Raw genomic sequence first — 21,560 nt, forward strand, 5'->3', positions numbered from 1 at the left:
ATTTTACAAAATCTAAAATTTAAGAGATTAAAAGTTTATTGGGTAGGATTTAAATTTTTTTTACACATGATATAATGAATCATTAGAAATACTGGGTTCAATAATTTAACTGATGTACAGTTTATAGTCAATATACATCATATACTAAGTAGTAAGTTTTTTTCACTCACCTACTACCATATTCAAAATGTCATCATTCTCATCTATTAAAGGGTCAATGCAAACCATATCCAGCAGTTCCATTAGCTGCTTTTGAAGAGAATAGGCCTCCTTGAAAAGAGCCTGCAGAAGGTCTGAGACTAGGTGTAAACGCCCAGAATAAACAGATTCGCTATTCTGACCACAAAGGAATAAAAACGAGAGAAAAAGCAAATCATAAAAAACTCAAGAGCCAAATTTATTTTAATTCATTCTATCAGAGCTCATAAATGTAATGCTTTTAGAGAGTAGGTGGGTGGGGAGCATATGCAAAACATGGGGTGCAGAATAGCATCAGAATGTAAGTTGGTGCAGCCACTGCGGAGAACAGTACAGAGGTTCCTCAGGAAACTAAAAATAGAATTACCATGATTTAGCAATCCCACTCCTGGGCATATATCTGGACAAAACTATAATTCAAAAAGATACATGCATGCCTATGTTCATAGCAGCACTATTCATAATAGCCAACACATGGAAACAACCTAAATGTCCATCGACAGATGAATGGATAAAGAAGATGTGGTACATATATACAATGGAATACTACTCAGGCATAAAAAAGAACAAAGTAATGCCATTTGCAGCAACCTGGATGCAACTAGAAATTATCAGACTAAGTGAAGTCAGAAAGAGAAAGACAAATACAATATGATATCACTTACATGTGGAATCTAAAATATGACACAGGGACTTCCCTGGTGGCGCAGTGGTTAAGAGTCCGCCTGCCAATGCAGGGGATATCGGTTTGATCCCTGGTCTGGGAAGCTCCCACATGCCGCAGAGCAACTAAGCCCGTGCGCCACAACTACTGAGCCTGCGCTCTAGAGCCCGCGAGCCACAACTACTGAAGCCCGTGCACCTAGAGCCCGTGCTCTGAAACAGGAGAAGCCACTGCAATGAGAAGCCCACACACCGCAATGAAGAGTGGCTCCCACTCGCAGCAACTAGACAGAGCCCACGCACAGCAACAAAGACCCAACGCAGCTAAAAATAAATAAATAAATTTATAAAATAAAAAAAATACATATATGACACAAATGAACCTGTCTATGACAGAAACAGAATCACAGAGAACAGACTGGTGGTTGCCAAGGGGGAGGGGGTTGCAGGAAGGATGGAGTGGGAGGTTGGGGTTAGCAGATGCAAGCTTTCATATATAGAATGGATAAACAACAAGGTCCTACTGTATAGCACAGAGAACTATATTCAGTATCCTATGATAAATCATAATGAAAAAGAATAGTAAAAAAGAGTAAGGTACATATATATATATAACTGAATCACTTTGCTGTACAGCAGTAATTAACACAACACTGTAAATCAACTGTACTTCAATTAAAGAAAAGAATTCTCACCAGCAAAAAAAAAAAAATTTAATGATTCTTAGTGAATGACATATTCATTCATTAAACAAATGTTTAGTGAACCTCCATTATACATAGTGTACTTTGAGAGATGCAGGTATGTATAAAATATGATTTCTGACTTCCAAGATCTTACAAATATAGAACTAAAAGGGAGCTAAATAACATTAGGTCCAGTGCATGACATTTCAGGACCCTGTCACCAAAGAGAAGCATTAGTTAACTAGCAATTTTCATTCATCCAACAAACAGCATTATCAAAACTTCCTGTGACCCACAAATCCTAGGCCAGCTTTTGTGCTTTAAAGCTGTCTCAGGACTAAATAAAGGTCAGTGTCCCTTTACAGGCACCTAATTGTTAAGCAATTCATCTGAGCCACCAATGCCATAACAGAAATATTTGAGGATCCCTGCGACTTGACACAAATCTGTATCACTTCTTTCCTTATCAAGAGGAAATAGAATAAGACAACAACAAAACTGCAAGAGCCCCCTTTTTAAGATTTCTTTATAACTACTTATTTTGAAACAAATATTTACATACATCCTTTTTGTTCTATGGAAAAATGCACTGCAATAATATAGGTTAAAATGTAAACTTATGGAGGGAAGGCGGAAGATGGCGGAAGAGTAAGACGCGGAGATCACCTTCCTCCCCACAGATACACCAGAAATACATCTACACGTGGAACAACTCCTACAGAACACCTACTGAAGGCTGGCAGAAGACCTCAGACCTCCCAAAAGGCAAGAAACTCCCCACGTACCTGGGTAGGGCAAAAGAAAAAAAAGAAAAAACAGAGACAAAAGAATAGGGACGGCACCTGCACCAGTGGGAAGGAGCTGTGAAGGAGGAAAACTTTCCACACACTAGGAAGCCCCTTCGCGGGCGGAGACTGCGGGAGGCGGAGGGGGGAGCTTCGGAGCCGCGGAGGAGAGCACAGCAACGGGTACGGAGGGCAAATCGGGGAGATTCCCGCACAGAGGATCGGTGCCGACCGGCACTCACCAGCCCGAGAGGCTTGTCTGCTCACCCGCCGGGGCGGGCGGAGCTGCGAGCTGAGGCTCTGAGGCTCGGGTTTCGGTTTCGGACGGAGCGCAGGGAGAGGACTGGGGTTGGCGGCTTGAACATAGCCTGAAGGGGTTAGTGCACCACAGCTAGCCGGGAGGGAGTCCGGGGAAAAGTCTGCACCTGCTGAAGAGGCAGGAGACTTTTCCTTCCCTCTTTGTTTCCTGGGGCGTGAGGAGAGGGGTTTAAGAGCGCTGCTTAAACGAGCTCCAGAGACGGACGCGAGCCGCGGCTAAAAGCGCGAACCCCAGAGACGGGCGCGAGCCGCGGCTGAAAGCGCGGAATCCAGAGACGGGCGCAAGCCGCGGCTAAAAGCGCGGACCCCAGAGGCGGGCGGGAGACATTAAGGCTGCTGCTGCCGCCACCAAGGGGCCTGTGTGCGAGCACAGGTCACTCTCCACACCCCTCTTCCGAGGAGCCTGTGCAGCCCGCCACTGCCAGGTTCCCGGGATCCAGGGACAACTTCCCCGGGAGAACGCACAGCACGCCTCAGGCTGGTGCAAAGTCACGCCGGCCTTTGCCACCGCAGGCCCGCCCCGCACTCCGTGCCCCTCCCTCCCCGCCGGCCTGAGTGCGCCAGAGCCCCCGAATCAGCGGCTCTTTTAACCCCATCCTGTCTGAGCAAAAAACAGACGCCCTCCAGCGACCTACACGCAGTGGCAGGGCCAAATCCAAAGCTGAGCCCTGGGAGCTGAGAACAAAGAAGAGAAAGGGAAATCTCTCCCAGCAGCCTCAGAAGCAGCGGATTAAAGCTCCACAATCAACTTGATATACCCTGCATCTGTGGAATACCTGAATAGACAACCAATCATCCCAAATTAAGGAAGTGGACTTTAGGAGCAAGATCTATGATTTTTTCCCTTTTCCTCTTTTTGTGAATGTGTATGTGTATGCTTCTGTGTGAGATCTTGTCTGTATAGTCTTGCTTCCACCATTTGTCCTAGGGTTCTATCCGTCTGTTTTTTTTTTTAATTTTTTTTCTTAATAATTAATTTTAATAACGTTATTATACTCTACCTTCGTTCTTTCTTTCTTTCTTTCCTTCCTTCCTTCCCTCCTTTAGACAACGAATCATCCCAAATTGAGAAGGTGGTCTCTGATAGCAAGATTTATGATTTTTCCCCATTTACCTCTTTTAGTGAGGGTGTATGTGTATGTTTCTGTGTAAGACTTTGTCTGTATAGCTTTGCTTCCAACATTTGTCCTAAGGTTCTATCCGTCCCTTTTTTTTTCTAAATAAGAATTTTTTAATTCAATAACTTTATTATACTTTATTTTATATTTACTGTATCTTCTTTCTTACTGTCTTTTTTCCTTCTTTCCCTCCTTCCTTCCTTCCTTCCTCCCTCCCTCCCTCCCTTCTTTCTTTCCTTCTTGCCTTCTTTTCTTCTTTGCTTCTTTCTTTCTTTCTTCCTTCCTTCCTACCCTCCTTTCCTTCTTTCTTTCCTCATACTTCTACTAATTCCCTCTACTTTTGCTCCCTTTTATCCTGAGCCGTGTGGATGAAAAGCTTTTGGTGCTCCAGCCAGGAGGCAGGGCTCTGCTTCTGAGGTAGGAGAGCCAACTTCAGGACACTGGTCAACAAGAGACCTCCCAGCTCCACATAATATCAAACGGCGAAAATCTCCCAGAGACCTCCATCTTAACACCAGCACCCAGCTTCACTCAACGACCAGCAAGCCACAGTGCTGGAAAACCTATGCCAAACAACTAGCAAAACAGGAACACAACCCCACCCATTAGCAGAGAGGCTGCCTAAAATCATAATAAGGCCACAGACACCCCAAAACACACCACCAAACGTGAACCTGCCCACTACAGAGACAAGATCCAGCCTCATCCACCACAACACAGGCACTAGTCCCCTCCACCAGGAAGCCTACACAACCCACTGAACCAACCTTAGCCACTGGAGACAGACATCAAAAACAGGAGGAACTACGAACCTGCAGCCTGCAAAAAGGAGACCCCAAACACAGTAAGATAAGCAAAATGAGAAGACAGAAAAACACACAGCAGATAAAGGAGCAAGATAAAAATGCACCAGACCTAACAAATGAAGAGGAAATAGGCAGTCTACCTGAAAAAGAATTCAGAATAATGATAGTAAGGTTGATCCAAAATCTTGGAGACAGAATGGACAATAGATTGGACAAAATGCAAGAATCAGTTAACAAGGACCTAGAAGAACTAAAGATGAAACAAACAGTAATGAACAACACAATAAATGAAATGAAAAATACTCTAGATGGGATCAATAGCAGAATAACTGAGGCAGAAGAACGGATAAGTGACCTGGAAGATAAAATAGTGGAAATAACTACTGCAGAGCAGAATAAAGAAAAAAGAATGAAAAGAACTGAGGACAGTCTCAGAGACCTTTGGGACAACATTAAACGCACCAACATTCGAATTATAGGGGTTCCAGAAGAAGAAGAGAAAAAGAAAGGGACTGAGAAAATATTTGAAGAGATTATAGTTGAAAACTTCCCTAATATGGGAAAGGAAATAGTTAATCAAGTCCAGGAAGCACAGAGAGTCCCATACAGGATAAATACTAGGAGAAATACGCCAAGACACATATTAATCAAACTGTCAAAAATTAAATACAAAGAAAGCATATTAAAAGCAGCAAGGGAAAAACAACAAATAACACATAAGGGAATCCCCATAAGGTTAACAGCTGATCTCTCAGCAGAAACCCTACAAGCCAGAAGGGAGTGGCAGGACATACTGAAAGTGATGAAGGAGAAAAACCTGCAGCCAAGACTACTCTACCCAGCAAGGATCTCATTCAGATTTGATGGAGAAATTAAAACCTTTACAGACAAGCAAAAGCTGAGAGAGTTCAGCACCACCAAACCAGCTTTACAACAAATGCTAAAGGATCTTCTCTAGGCAAGAAACACAAGAGAAGGAAAAGACCTATAATAACGAACCCAAAACAATTTAGAAAATGGGAATAGGAACATACATATCGATAATTACCTTAAATGTAAATGGACTAAATGCTCCCACCAAAAGACACAGATTAGCTGAATGGATACAAAAACAAGACCCTTATATATGCTGTCTACAAGAGACCCACTTCAGACCTAGAGACACATACAGACTGACAGTAAGGGGATGGAAAAAGATATTCCATGCAAATGGAAACCAAAAGAAAGCTGGAGTAGCAATTCTCATATCAGACAAAATAGACTTTAAAATAAGGACTATTAAAAGAGACAAAGAAGGACACTACATAATGATCAAGGGATCGATCCAAGAAGAAGATATGACAATTGTAAATATTTATGCACCCAACATAGGAGCACCTCAATACATAAGGCAAATACTAACAGCCATAAAAGGGGAAATCGACAGTAACACATTCATAGTAGGGGACTTAAACACCCCACTTTCACCCATGGACAGATCATCCAAAATGAAAATAAATAAGGAAACACAAGCTTTAAATGATACATTAAACAAGATGGACTTAATTGATATTTATAGGACACTCCATCCAAAAACAACAGAATACACATTTTTCTCAAGTGCTCATGGAACATTCTCCAGGATAGATCATATCTTGGGTCACAAATCAAGCCTTGGTAAATTTAAGAAAATTGAAATTGTATCAAGTATCTTTTCTGACCACAACGCCATGAGACTAGATATCAATTACAGGAAAAGATCTGTAAAAAATACAAACACATGGAGGCTAAACAATACACTACTTAATAATGAAGTGATCACTGAAGAAATCAAAGAGGAAATCAAAAAATACCTAGAAACAAATGACAATGGAGACACAACGACCCAAAACCTGTGGGATGCAGCAAAAGCAGTTCTAAGGGGGAAGTTTATAGCAATACAAGCCCACCTTAAGAAGCAGGAAACATCTCGAATAAACAACCTAACCTTGCACCTCAAGCAATTAGGGAAAGAAGAACAAAAAAACCCCAAAGCTAGCAGAAGGAAAGAAATCATAAAAATCAGATCAGAAATAAATGAAAAAGAAACGAAGGAAACAATAGCAAAGATCAATAAAACTAAAAGCTTGTTCTTTGAGAAGATAAACAAAATAGATAAACCACTAGCCAGACTCATCAAGAAAAAAAGGGAGAAGACTCAAATCAATAGAATTAGAAATGAAAAAGGAGAGGTAACAACTGACACTGCAGAAATAAAAGAGATCATGAGAGATTACTACAAGCAACTCTATGCCAATAAAATGGACAATCTGGAAGAAATGGACAAATTCTTAGAAATGCACAACCTGCCAAGACTGAATCAGGAAGAAATAGAAAATATGAACAGACCAATCACAAGCACTGAAATTGAAACTGTGATTAAAAATCTTCCAACAAAGAAAAGCCCAGGACCAGATGGCTTCACAGGCGAATTCTATCAAACATTTAGAGAAGAGCTAACACCTATCCTTCTCAAACTCTTCCAAAATATAGCAGAGGGAGGACCACTCCCTAACTCCTTCTACGAGGCCACCATCACCTTGATACCAAAACCAGACAAGGATGTCACAAAGAAAGAAAACTACAGGCCAATATCACTGATGAACATAGATGCAAAAATCCTCAACAAAATACAGGCAAACAGAATCCAACAGCACATTAAAAGGATCATACACCATGATCAAGTGGGGTTTATTCCAGGAATGCAAGGATTTTTCAATATACGCAAATCTATCAATGTGATAAACCATATTAACAAACTGAAGGAGAAAAACCATATGATCATCTCAATAGATGCAGAGAAAGCTTTTGACAAAATTCAACACCCATTTATGATAAAAACCCTGCAGAAAGTAGGCATAGAGGGAACTTTCCTCAACATAATAAAGGCCATATATGACAAGCCCACAGCAAACATCATCCTCAATGGTGAAAAACTGAAAGCATTTCCACTAAGATCAGGAACAAGACAAGGTTGCCCACTCTCACCACTCTTATTCAACATAGTTTTGGAAGTTTTAGCCACAGCAATCAGAGAAGAAAAAGAAATAAAAGGAATCCAAATTGGAAAAGAAGAAGTAAAGCTGTCACTGTTTGCAGATGACATGATCCTATACATAGAGAACCCTAAAGATGCTACCAGAAAACTACTAGAGCTAATCAATGAATTTGGTAAAGTGGCAGGATACAAAATTAATGCACAGAAATCTCTGGCATTCCTATATACTAATGATGAAAAATCTGAAAGCGAAATAAAGAAAACACTCCCATTTACCATTGCAACAAAAAGAATAAAATATCTAGGAATAAACCTACCTAAGGAGACAAAAGACCTGTATGCAGAAAATTATAAGACACTGATGAAAGAAATTAAAGATGATACAAATAGATGGAGAGATATACCATGTTCTTGGATTGGAAGAATCAACATTGTGAAAATGACTCTACTACCCAAAGCAATCTATAGATTCAATGCAATCCCTATCAAACTACCAATGGCATTTTTCACAGAACTAGAACAAAAAATCTTGCAATTTGTATGGAAACACAAAAGACCCCGAATAGCCAAAGCAATCTTGAGAAGGAAAGAAGGAACTGGAGGAATCAGGCTCCCTGACTTCAGACTATACTACAAAGCTACAGTTATCAAGACGGTATGGTACTGGCACAAAAACAGAAAGATAGATCAATGGAACAGGATAGAAAGCCCAGAGATAAACCCATGCACATATGGACACCTTATCTTTGATAAAGGTGGCAGGAATGTACAGTGGAGAAAGGACAGCCTCTTCAATAAGTGGTGCTGGGAAAACTGGACAGCTACATGTAAAAGTATGAGATTAGATTACTCCCTAACACCATACACAAAAATAAGCTCAAAATGGATTAAAGACCTAAATGTAAGGCCAGAAACTATCAAACTCTTAGAGGAAAACATAGGCAGAACACTCTATGACATAAATCACAGCAAGATCCTTTCTGACCCACCTCCTAGAGTAATGGAAATAAAAACAAAAATAAACAAATGGGACCTAATGAAACTTCAAAGCTTTTGCACAGCAAAGGAAACCATAAACAAGACCAAAAGACAACCCTCAGAATGGGAGAAAATATTTGCAAATGAAGCAACCGACAAAAGATTAATCTCCAAAATTTACAAGCAGCTCATGCAGCTCAATAACAAGAAAACAAACAACCCAATCCAAAAATGGGCAGAAGACCTAAATAGGCATTTCTCCAAAGAAGATATACAGACTGCCAACAAACACATGAAAGAATGCTCAACATCATTAATCATTAGAGAAATGCAAATCAAAACTACAATGAGATATCATCTCACACCAGTCAGAATGGCCATCATCAAAAAATCTAGAAACAATAAATGCTGGAGAGGGTGTGGAGAAAAGGGAACACTCTTGCACTGCTGGTGGGAATGTGAATTGGTTCAGCCACTATGGAGAACAGTATGGAGGTTCCTTAAAAAACTAAAAATAGAACTACCATATGACCCAGCAATCCCACTACTGGGCATATACCCTGAGAAAACCAAAATTCAAAAAGAGTCATGTACCAAAATGTTCATTGCAGCTCTATTTACAATAGCCCAGAGATGGAAACAACCTAAGTGCCCATCATCAGAGGAATGGATAAAGAAGATGTGGCACATATATACAATGGAATATTACTCAGCCATAAAAAGAAACGAAATTGAGCTATTTGTAATGAGGTGGATAGACCTAGAGTCTGTCATACAGAGTGAAGTAAGTCAGGAAGAAAAAGACAAATACCGTATGCTAACACATATATATGGAATTTAAGAAAAAAAATGTCATGAAGAACCTAGGGGTAAAGCAGGAATAAAGACGCAGACCTCCTAGAGAACGGACTTGAGGTTATGGGGAGGGGGAAGGGTGAGCTGTGACAGGGCGAGAGAGAGTCATGGGCATATACACACTAACAAACGTAGTAAGGTAGATAGCTAGTGGGAAGCAGCCGCATGGCACAGGGATATTGGCTCGGTGCTTTGTGACAGCCTGGAGGGGTGGGATAGGGAGGGTGGGAGGGAGGGAGACACAAGAGGGAAGACATATGGGAACATATGTTTATGTATGACTGATTCACTTTGTTATAAAGCAGAAACTAACACACCATTGTAAAGCAATTATACCCCAATAAAGATGTTTAAAAAAATAAAAAAAAAAATGTAAACTTATGAACAAATACTGTAAGCACCACAAACTCAGCCCCTTTGCCCATGGATTTTAGGCCATTTAAAGTGTACTTAGGGCTTCCCTCGTGGGGCAGTGGTTAAGAATCCGCCTGCCCATGCAGGGGACTCGGGTTTGAGCCCTGGTCCAGGAAGATCCCACATGCCACGGAGCAACTAAGCCCATGCGCCACAACTACTAAGCCTACACTCCAGAGCCTGCAAGCCACAACTCCTGAAGCCCGGGTGCCTAGAGCCTGTGCTCTGCAATGAGAGAAGCCACTGCAATGAGAAGCCTGCGCACCACAACGAAGAGTAGCCCCCACTCACCGCAACTAGAGAAAGCCCGCGCACAGCAACAAAGACCCAACTCAGCCAGAAAAAAATAAATAAAAATATTTTTAAAATGTTAAAAAAAAAGTAAAGTGTACTTAGACCCATCACTTACCTTACAATGTACAAATGTACTTTTGATTACATGTAGGACTGAGGAGGGAAGACTGTGAATATTTTCTAGAATGATGGATTCCTGAGTGGCACAGACATGCTGAACACATCCTGTAAGAGCTCCTAATAGCTGTACCATTGTCTGGAAATATGGAAAGAAGTTTCATTCAGAATATATTTTCTGTGTACCTAAAAGGTGTCAGACAATATGCTGAGTGCTAGGGATACAGCAGTGAGCAAAATGGACCCTCTCTCTGTTCCTCCTTACACATAACTACAGTCTGTCAGAACTACAAATATTAAAAGTGGCTAGGGACTTCCCTGGCAGTCCAGTGGTTAAGACTTCGCCTTCCAACGCAGGGGGTACAGGTTCGATCCCTGGTCGGGGAGCTAAGATCTCACATGCCTCGTAGCCAAAAAACCAAAAATGAAAAAACAGAAGCAATATTGTAACAAATTTAATAAGGACTTTAAAAATGGTCCACATCAAAAAAATCTTAGGGAACCCCCCCCCCCAAAAAAACCTGGCTAGCCATTTGATTAAAAAAAAAAAAAAAGAAAAAAAGAAGAAGTTGGAATCCTAACCCACAACATTAAAGTATATGGCAGGTGTTCTACACATATGCTTTAGAATTACAGGCAGGGCATGCTATCTTGATTACTTGGCTTCTTATACGAGTTTAGGTATTTACTAAGCATGAAATTGTATAAGAAATTCAGAATTTATGTTTTTTGCAGTATCTTTATATCTTTAATTCTATAAATTTAATTCTAGCATTGGGGCATTATATAGAGAATATAAAGTTAATTAATATTTCACACTCTTTAAGCTCTCCCACCCCCCTTTCTAATATATTTGACATACCTGTAAAATATTTCTTATAGTGGTCTGGATTTCTAAATTTTGGCTTGATAGTCCTCTGGCTTGACTGGTTAACTCATACATCATGTCATCAAATAATCTCACAGTCTGTGAAAACAAAGCAGGTCATAAACAGTAGTAACAGAAGTCATTAAAAAAGGAAAGGCGTATCTTTAAAGAAATAAATTAGATTTGATTTTGCATTATTAACAGCTACGGGATATTGTCTAGTATAACAACTGCACCTAATAAAGTTAATAAAATATATATTTTGTATAGTGTTTCTATAGTATTTCTATTTTTTGTATACTATTTTTCTACAATAGAATCTCCTTAAAAAAAAAAAGCCTCCAACAAAAATTGATTTGTCTTCCATTTCTGTGATTTGAATCTACTTAATAACATCCATAAAAAAATATCACTCAAAGTTCATTTTTTGGTGATGTAACAAAAGTGCTACTCTTACACTTAAATAAATAAAAGATGACATCTTAACCAATCAACATCCATGTGAACATTTACAAGGATATTTTCTGGTAGTGGTAATGAATTTGTGCTGAATTACCTATTCACTTTCCCTTTCTGACCAACTCAAAATACTGTTCCTGGGTTAGAGACATAGTACGTGACCTCAGAACTAAGTGTTTTTGTCTGTGAAACATTAGCCAACCTAAGATCTTAATACTCTCAACAAGTTAAATGGCCTAAACACTACACTACAAGAATAACCATAGTCAGCAACACACTGTAACTAAAGAGGGTACTGCTTCCCATAAGCCTGTTACCACTCAACATCTCGTTTTCATCTATATACTAGCTGGACCTTTTTTTGGCAGTCAAGAACAAATTTTAAGAAACTTTTTAGATAGAGAACAATCGAGTGAATATGAGTAAAAGGAGTTCTGATAATTATTTGTTTCAAAGCTAAACTTAGAAATCCATTCCAGTAAGAGATAAGTTATCATAAAAAAAAAGTTTCATTTTGTCACCAAAGTATGTTTAGTTTCCACAATTAAAAAAAAAAGTTATGACTCTGCTTTTCAGAGAAAAGGTATACCACATATATCTAAAAGGTAACAATGCAGCTGGTGAATCTGATATTTTCTTTTAAGTTACTTGATTTTACCAATATTCCAGCCATTTTTATTCTTAGGCTTCTTTAATAAATTTTGGCTCCATTTTTCCAGAAAATGAAATTTAACAATTATTAATAAATTCTACAGAGAAGATAAAGAAAGAGACTTAACTAACTTCATCATCCATCCCAATTTTCAATGAATAGCTTTAAAATACAAGAGTATTTAAAACCAACTACAAATAATGTAAATTCAATTAGTAAAGGATCCATAGTCTCTGAAAATATGTTTTTTAATCACCTGACATCATAATGACACCATCATATTCTCACATAAGATCTATTTTTAACTATTTTATTTGTATTTCAAATATGTGATACATTGGGAACTCCCTGGCAGTCCAGTCGTTAGGACTTGGCACTTTCACTGCTGTGGGCCCGGGTTCAATCTCTGGTCAGGGAACTAAGATCCCACAAGCCTCGCGGCGCAACCAAAAACAAAAAAAGTGATACATTAAGAAATTAAGAATAAATAGTCTAAAACTGAGGCCAGATCTTAACAGCCTTTATAACAAGTAAATTGATTAAGATAATAATAGTACTATACCTTTGGCAGCACTTGTGAAAAGAAAGTCTGTTCCAATGTCAGATGGTTCATATGAGGTAAAAACATTTCTACAATAATTTTCAGAATTTCTATAAAGGAAAATAGTAACATATTTTGTAGCAATATTAAGTCATGTCAGCCAACAAAGGTCACTACCCTTTCCCAGATTTGAGAATATGTAAGTATTAGCAATCAAAAGCTTTGTACAGTTTCAAAATGCCATATTCTATGTAGAGAAACTATTAACAGTTAAACAACCTGAAATAATAGAAAAATTTTAAAAAACAAAACAAAACAATGTATGTGTACAGCAACTGAAGATCAGTTAATGGATGTGGGTAAATCTACTGAATAGGATCTGCTATCATTAAAATGATTGTTAGAGATCGTTTAAAACCATGATAAAATGTCCACAATACATTAAGCTAAAATGAAAAAACTTCCAAATAGTGTAATTCCAATCTTAATATATATATAAACATGTATATACAAAGAATAACCGATAGGCTGGCAGGAATATATAGAATCAAGATGAGAATATCCTATGCCAAAATCTTAAACATTTCAGATTAATGATTGTTTTATTATCTTTTATGTTTTTCTGCATGTTACAAATTTTCTATAATGAATATGTACAACTCTCATACACAGGATAAAAAGTAACTGTTCCTTAAAAAAATCAGACCCCACAGGCAGCACACAGATCCAAGATTATAAACAAATATTCCACAACCAGGTGAAATGTAAATAGAAAACTCAAAATATATGAGTAAACTCTGCAGATAGACTTAACTCTCTACCTCTCCTCCTAACTAAATAAATAAATTACGTCAAGTAAGATTAATGAAGACAGATGAAGAAAGTCAACTTTTCCAAATGACAAATTTGTCATGCCTAAACAATCAGCCTTTTGTAACTTAGAAAGTATTTTCTAATTGACACTAAACATGTTAAGAGGCTGAAAGTTATTAAGTAGGCTGCAAATTATGTTTTATATTGGTCTAACCAGTTTAACAACTAACATTTAAAATTTACAGTGTGGGGCTTCCCTGGTGGCACAGTGGTTGAGAGTCCGCCTGCCGATGCAGGGGACACGGGTTCGTGCCCCGGTCCGGGAAGATCCCACATGCCGCGGAGCGGCTAGGCCCGTGAGCCATGGCCGCTGAGCCTGCGCATCCCGAGCCTGTACTCTGCAATGGGAGAGGCCACAACAGTGAGAGGCCCGCATACCGCAAAAAAACAATAATAATAAAATAAAATAAAATTTACAACGTGCTTATACACACATTATCAAACAGAACACTTTTGGTATCTATCCAAAATGGAATTTAAAACTTTAAGTACTGTAATTTGAAGTAATTTGGTCATTTTAAGTAACTGAAGATTACAAAGGCTGTAACACTACAATAGGAAGAATAAACTTAAAGGGTATACAAAACTATATTTAAATTTAAAGGGAATACGAAACTGGGATATGTGGGACTCAGGCCTTAAAGACATCAAAGTAATCGTACAATTAAGATAATTTTACTTACGAATATGCTCAAGCCAACTGTCAGAATGCTGATACATAGAGTAAAAAAATTAAGGAAGATACTAGTATCAGTAGTAAGATATTCACTACTGAGCACAGATTTTAAGAGGACCCTTCTTGAAGTTTAAGCAATGATCAGTAAGAGATTGAAATGAGACTCAAATTACTGGCTTAATTTTGCTGTAAAAAATGTAATGCTTACTAGGTATAATGAAATATAATGAAAATACTTTAAGGAAATGTTTTCAAAATCACTCAGGGATAAACTTATCTTTTCAAATTATGTGTAGTTATGACTTATTTCTGACAGATGAGAAACAGTCTATAATGATCCATGGGTTTCTGGTTTCTGAAACAGAAATTTCTTCCTCCTCAGCACTTCTATAGTACTTTATTTGCACCTGTCTTAAGTCACTGATCAACTCTTATCTTTTCATGTTACTAGCATATCTATCTTACCACCTTATCAGACAGAAACTCTTCTGCACATAGAAGCTTACAAATACGTCATAATAAATTATGCTGTTCATTACAAACGTTAATGGTAATCACATTATAAACTATACACTTTTCTACCATTCAGAATAATTGTTAGAAATGTTTTCCTGTAAAAATAATATACAAATTATTAAAATATGTGTCAATAAGAAAAATGAATAAGCCATAACTCTGTCACAGTAATACAGGAATTGATTCTTTTTCTGAAATCTTACTTTGCATATACATCTTACAGCAGCAATCAAAATGAAATATAGTCATTAACTCATTTTAGTTCAGTAGGGTAGAATTTGCATCGTGGATCAATTTCAGTAAAGGTCAAAAAAATTCTAGCCTCTTCCAAAATTAAACATAAGTTATAATTATGCAGACATGCAGGTAAAGACTGGAAAATAAGGGACTTCCCTGGCAGTCCAGTGGTTAAGACTCTGCGCTTCCACTGCAGGGGGCACAAGTTTGATCCCTGGTCGGGGGACTAAGATCCCGCAGGCCGAGCGGCGCGGCCCCCCCCGCCCCGCAAAAAAAAGAAAGACTGGAAAATAACGTGTGAAATGCAAAACATGAAAATAATTATGTTTGGGTGATGGAGTTACTGAAAATTTCTTTCATTTGTAGAAAAAGTGCTGAAGTAAAACCAAAAGCTGAAAAAAAATTTATCTAATGAGATTTTCAGGCAGTTTTAAAACATGACAATATCTTTTAGCCCTTCACTGAATGCTTACTATGTGCCAGGTACTATTCTAGGTGCTGGAGAAAACAAAATTCCTGCCTTTATGAACTTTACAGTACAGTGAGGAAAAGTAAAAAGAAAACAAAGTAAATAAGATAATTTCCATTAAGGTTGCTTCTGCTCTTTAGAAAACTGAACAGGGCAATGAGATAAGTATTACAGACTGGGTTTGGGAGAACCACCTAAGACTGAGGACACTGAAAATGGCTTGCTGGCGTGACATCTGAGCTGAGATCTGAATAATGAGATGGACAAAAGGCTGAGAGAAGAACTACGCTGAAGGATCAGCAAAAATGAAGATCCTGAGGTAGGTGAGCTTCATGTATATGTGGACAGAGTGTAGTGAGCTAGGTAAGCAAGGAAAAGGCTTAGAACATGAGGAGCCTTGAAGGTAAAAGTTTAGATTTTATTCCTAATTTGTTAAGAAGCCACTGGGGTGGAGGGAGTGGTTTAAAAAGTAAACAACATGTTTTTCACTTTTTTGTGAACTTATTTTGGAGAATGGATTATAAGAGGACGTGAGTAGAAGCAAGGGAGCTATTAACAATAGTTCAGGTGAGAGGTTATGGAGGTTTGAAAGAATGGTAGCAACCAGGATGGAGATAAGCATTTGGATTCAAGATATAGTCTAGGTCAGAAAGAAAAGGACTTGCTGATTGGATGTGAGAGAGAGAGGACTGAAGGTTTTGGCTTGTAAAACCATTTATTTAGATGAAGAAGACTGGCGGGAAGAACAGGTTTGGGTTCTTTTGAATTTTAAGTTTGAGATGCAAAACCAGGTGAGAATGTTGATTTTTTTTTAAAATGTAAATAAACAAGCTTGGGAATTCCCTGGTGGTGCAGTGGTTAAGAATCCACCTGCCAATGCAGGGGACACAGGTTCGAGCCCTGGTCCGGGAAGATCCCACACGCCACGGAGCAACTAAGCCCGTGTGCCACAACTACTGAGCCTGCGCTCTAGAGCCCGCGAGCCACAACTGCTGAGCCCACGTGCCACAACTACTGAAGCCCGTGCGCCTAGAGCCCGTGCTCCGCAACAAGAAGCCACCACGAGAAGCCCATGCACCGCAATGAAGAGCAGCCCCCACTTGCCACAAGTAGAGAAAGCCCGTGCGCAGCAACAAAGACCCAACACAGCCAAAAATAAATAAATTTATAAAAAATAAAAAAAAATAGGGCTTCCCTGGTGGCGCAGTGGTTGAGAGTCCGCCTGATGATGCAGGGGACACGGGTTCGTGCCGCGGTCCGGGAAGATCCCACATGCTGCGGAGCGGCTGGGCCTGTGAGCCATGGCCGCTGAGCCTGCGCGTCCGGAGCCTGTGCTCTGCAACGGGAGAGGCCACAACAGTGAGATGCCCGCGTACCGCAAAAAAAAATAATAATAATAAAAATAAATAAATAAACAAGCTTGACTTTCAATTATTGAAATCCCCCTATAAGCTTGAGAAGAAAAAGAGGAACCGTGTTTCTTATCTTTGTTCCCCCGAAGCCTAACACTGCCTGGTACATATAATATTCTGTACCTAGTAAAATTTTTTGAGGAGGAGGATGGCTTTTTGTTACCAAAATCAAAAATCCTTGAGGACAGCAGTTCCATGTCTACACGATAACTAAGAAAGCGCTTTGGTACCTAAGTGGGACCACCTGCCAATGCCCAGGTGAATGATTTCTATGTGATCGTAATATTTATATTTGGCTTCAGCTGTAAAAAATTATTTTTGCAGTGTTCAGACTCTCTCAAGTGAAGGTCTTGTTTTTCTTCTGAGTGTAGTTTTATGTGCTCAAAGCTGTTAAAAAAAAAAATTACCCTTTAACATGAAGGGCTAGGACTCCAGGTACATTTACAACCAAAAAAAGATTCGACTTCTAAATGACCTGCATCTGGACAACGGAGACGTTAAGTACCTCACACCCAGCAGATGAAAGCCAATTAGCAAAGGAAGCAACTCCTTCTCACCAGCAATAAACCGAAAGAGGTTCAAAAAGGGGAGGGGAAGAACATTTGTATTTACTGAACATCTTTTACAGACTTGGCACCATGTCAGAACTACGTCCTTTAGATTCTCAAAATAGTGAGGAAGGTATTCATTTTCACCACCCATTTTAGAGATGAGAGCTCAGAGTACCTCGCTCTGTCTACTTCATCCAGTCACCTCACCTTACAGCTCAAGTCTGAGTCCTTGCCTCTCCCCGCTCCCGCCGCCCCATGGAAAAGTACTCACGCTTAACTGCACGTACAGAGCAACTCAAAGGCCCAGAGAAATGGCAGAAAACGCCACATCCACTGCCAAAACCACTGGCAGAACACCTCTGCAAGCCCTTCGGATGCCAAAGCCAGGCATGCCTTCGGTCTCGGCACCCACGGCTCTCGCACGCCCTTCCTCCCCTCGCTTACTCATCTCGCTCATCAACAGAGAAAGGAGAGGGTTGAAGCCGCAGGAACCCAACACGGCCCTGCAGCGGGTGTGATGAGACAGGAGAGAAGGTTGGAGACAGGCCCCACAGCCCTCTCTAGGTGGAAGTGACAATGAAGGATATAAGGAGCCGAGGCAGGACAGATGGCAGTTCCCGGCGGCATAGCTCCTCCGGCCAGCTACTTAATTCTTCCAGGGGAACCGCGCTCGCCGGGACAGCGCGTTCCTGAGACATGCTTTCGCCCAAGACCAAAGCTTCGAAACACTCCCGCCGGAGCCAAGACCGGAAACTCCCACCGTCCCGGCAGGCCTTGCGAGCCAAAACCATAGAGAGGAAGGGCGCCGCTTTCCTTAGTGAGCCCGGGCCCCACACGACTGGGAATAAAGCCGGGCTTGTCTGGCCCGCGGAGGCCTCGACACACTGGTGCGCGCTTTCAGTCGGGAGGGTCTGGCCGGATTACTCTGGAGCTGGGAACCTGCCGGGGAGCTAGCGTCCACAGGTCTGGATCGCTGTAACGTTGCTTTTGAGACGCTTTGGGGGAGGTGAGGGCCGGGAATCCACAGATTTGCTACACTCCGTCCCTTGGGGCTTTGAGGTTGCACATCTGGTGTCGGGTTTGACCTGGGACTTACAGCCAGAAATGACTCCAAGCCCCGCTGTGAAATGGGATAGAAACAGGCGCCTTCCTACCCACTTAATGTGTTGACCCTACTCTGTACGTCCTATGTAATGGGGATAAAGACCCACCTGCCAGAACTGTTGTGCAAATTGAAGTAGACGGTATATTTTAAGTGTCTAGCCAGTAGATCCAGAGAAGAGTCTCTTTATTAAGTTGCTTCCATTTTCTACGGATCTCCCCGCACAGTTCAGTGCCCTTATTCTGTGTCAAGCTAATCTTTACTAATTACTCCACAGTTACCTCACTCCCAGTACACTTAGAGCTGCAGGCCTCCACGAAATGTTTGTAGTGAGGTCATCTGAATGAATTTACACACATCAGAGCATACCTGTGCCTGTTTTTAAAGGGATGTTCATTTATCAAAATACAATCTTGAAGTCCTGTTACTTGAAACGGTAACAGATTGAAGAGATTCTGGCAGTTTCGGAGGTTAATATGTTTGGGCAGGGTCGTGACAGATGAAACACACTAAATAGCTAGGCTTGTCATTTCCTGCCTGAGAATTTTGGACTTTACCTTATTTCTAGTTGTTGCTGCTGCTGTTATTTTGTTTGTTTTTACGGTTTATTCTCTTCTCCAGCTTTTTTTTTTTTTTTTAAGACGTCGGGGGTAGGAGTTTATTAATTAATTAATTTATTTTTGCTGTGTTGGGTCTTCGTTTCTGTGCGAGGGCTTTCTCTAGTTGTGGCAAGCGGGGGCCACTCTTCATCGCGGTACGCGGGCCTCTCACTATCGTGGCTTCTCACTGTTTCGGAGCACAGGCTCCAAACGCGCAGGCTCAGTACTTGTGGCTCACGGGCCTAGTTGCTCCGCGGCATGTGGGATCCTCCCAGACCAGGGCTCAAACCCGTGTCCCCTGCATTAGCAGGCAGATTCTCAAGCTCTGTGCCACCAGGGAAGCCCTCTTCTGCAGCTTTTGAAACCTGAAGGGTGTGTGTGTTTTCAAGTCTCTTTATCTCCCTGTCCCTCCACCGCTTTCATAGAAAAGGCAGCTGCTGGGGGTGGAGCAGGGGACTGTTTAATATTACATTTACGTAAAATGTGTCATTTTGCTTTTTAATAACAATTTTCTTTTTTTTTTCTCCAGAGCTAAATTGAAAAAAGAGCAAAGACCTCTTAAAAGTCATTTGGAAATATCTCTGAATATTGTAACTGTTTATAAGCAGCTAAAGAGAAATGGATCTCCAGCAAAACTAACAGAATAATTGAAGCAGGTTTACGTGTGTGTCATCAGTTCTATCCAGAAGTTGAAGAACCTTCCTTTGAGTTTAACGATTGTGTGCATTTTATGAGAGAATGACTTTTCAATTTAATTTCACTATAGAAGACCATCTGGAAGATGAATTAACATCCCTTGGAGATGGAGCTTTGGCCCTAGATTCCTCAGAAGAGTCTTCAGTCTCAGAAAGACAAAAAGGTACACATAGAGACAAAAAACGTCCTACAGAACAGTTTGACCTGCTTCAGGATCATTTGTGGGAGCATAAGTCAGCAGGAAATGCAGGTCCCTCTCAAGACACAGGCAGCTCACTCAATGCAGCTAACAGTTCAAGTAGCTTGGAGCCACATGAAAAGCAGCCCTGCTTTAGAGTTGCCAAAGAGCATGCTATGCCTAAAGATTTAAAGAAAGTGTTAGAAAATAAAGTCAGAGAAACATTACCAGGTCTCCAGCATATGAACATATCAGTAGTGAAAACCATCTTGTTGAAAGAGAACTTCCCTGGAGAAAACATCATTTCAAAAAGCTTTTCTGCTCACTCTGATCTGATTACAGGTGTTTATGAAGGAGGTTTAAAAATCTGGGAATGTACCTTTGACCTCCTGGCATATTTTACAAAGGCCAAAGTGAAATTTGCTGGGAAAAAAGTGTTGGATCTTGGTTGTGGATCAGGGTTGCTGGGTATAATGGCGTTCAAGGGAGGTGCCAAAGAAGTTCATTTTCAAGATTATAACAGTGTGGTGATTGATGAAGTAACCTTACCTAATGTAGTGGCTAACTCCACTTTGGAAGATGAAGAAAATGATGTAAACGAACCAGATGTGAAAAGGTTCAGGAAATCAAAAGTAGCACAAGCACTATGTAAATTCCGGTTCTTTTCTGGGGAGTGGTCTGAGTTTTGTAAGCTTTTACTAAGCAGTGAAGAACGTTTTGAAAAATATGATCTCATTCTTACCTCAGAAACCATTTACAATCCAGGTTATTATGGTCCTCTGCACCAAACAGTCCTTAGATTGTTAGATAAAAATGGACGGGTGCTTTTGGCCAGCAAAGCACATTATTTTGGTGTGGGTGGAGGTACTCATCTCTTTCAGAAGTTTGTTGAAGACAGGAATGTATTTGAGATGAGAACACTCGAAATAATTGATGAAGGACTAAAGAGATTCCTAATTGAGATGAATTTTAAGTACCCCAGTTAATGCCCACTGAGAGTCCTAAGTGAAATAAACAAAATAACCAAAACTTGAATGTTCGATTTCTGCTTTGCTGTTATTTTTTTCTGAAATTATGATATTTAGTTTTGTTTATCCAAATAAGAGACCAACTATATTAGCGACATTGTACTTGCTAAGTGAGACTGAAAAAATAGTGCTCCTCAGCATTTGAAAAGAGCTCCTAGGAAATCATTTTGTGGGAAAGTTTTCCGTTCTCCACTTTCATTCAATTTGACCTTTCTACCACCTTTAGCATATAAATTTGTTCCCAGGAAAATCTGCCATTTTTTACCTCAAGTTTGAATTTCTTCCCAGTCTTTGTCAGTTTCTGTTCACATGAAGTGCCTGATCGATCACCATGCTGTTAATTCTAAAGGCATACATATGCATCACTAAATGATTCTGAATCTAAATATTAGATTGAAGGCCTTGGGTAACTAGGAAGAAGTTTTTGTTTTGTTTTATTTTTATATTCATTTATC

General features: G+C 40.1%; 2 protein-coding genes across 8 annotated transcripts in view; one reads left to right on the plus strand and one right to left on the minus strand.

Annotated features, from left to right (window-relative positions):
* Window positions 1-18,249, minus strand: part of FIRRM (FIGNL1 interacting regulator of recombination and mitosis) — a 52,223-nt gene extending 33,974 nt beyond the window's left edge. For 4 of the 7 annotated variants that reach the window (XM_027086356.1, XM_027086355.1, XM_027086354.1 and 1 more), the window contains exons 1-6: window positions 18,090-18,239; window positions 14,325-14,364; window positions 12,790-12,878; window positions 11,111-11,215; window positions 10,247-10,387; window positions 171-336 (exon numbers count right to left, since the gene is read on the minus strand). In XM_027086356.1, the coding sequence (XP_026942157.1) occupies window positions 171-336; window positions 10,247-10,387; window positions 11,111-11,215; window positions 12,790-12,878; window positions 14,325-14,364; window positions 18,090-18,200 (652 nt within the window). In that variant the 5' untranslated portion in view covers window positions 18,201-18,239. Of the gene's footprint in view, window positions 1-170; window positions 337-10,246; window positions 10,388-11,110; window positions 11,216-12,789; window positions 12,879-14,324; window positions 14,365-17,789; window positions 17,809-18,089 lie in introns of those variants that run through there. The other 3 variants (XM_027086358.1, XM_027086359.1, XM_027086357.1) reach the window with 3 other exon arrangements.
* A 64-nt stretch (window positions 18,250-18,313) lies between these two features.
* Window positions 18,314-21,112, plus strand: METTL18 (methyltransferase 18, RPL3 N3(tau)-histidine). The gene is made up of 2 exons (XM_027086370.1): window positions 18,314-18,465; window positions 19,733-21,112. The coding sequence occupies exon 2, from the start codon at window positions 19,942-19,944 to the stop codon at window positions 21,061-21,063; it is 1,122 nt and encodes a 373-aa protein (XP_026942171.1). The 5' UTR covers window positions 18,314-18,465; window positions 19,733-19,941; the 3' UTR covers window positions 21,064-21,112.
* The last annotated feature ends 448 nt before the right edge of the window (window positions 21,113-21,560 follow it).

Source organism: Aethalodelphis obliquidens, unplaced genomic scaffold (genome assembly GCF_003676395.1).
Source record: "Aethalodelphis obliquidens isolate GAN/ISIS:26980383/991018 unplaced genomic scaffold, ASM367639v1 scaffold55, whole genome shotgun sequence".
Taxonomy (NCBI): Eukaryota; Metazoa; Chordata; class Mammalia; order Artiodactyla; family Delphinidae; genus Aethalodelphis; species Aethalodelphis obliquidens.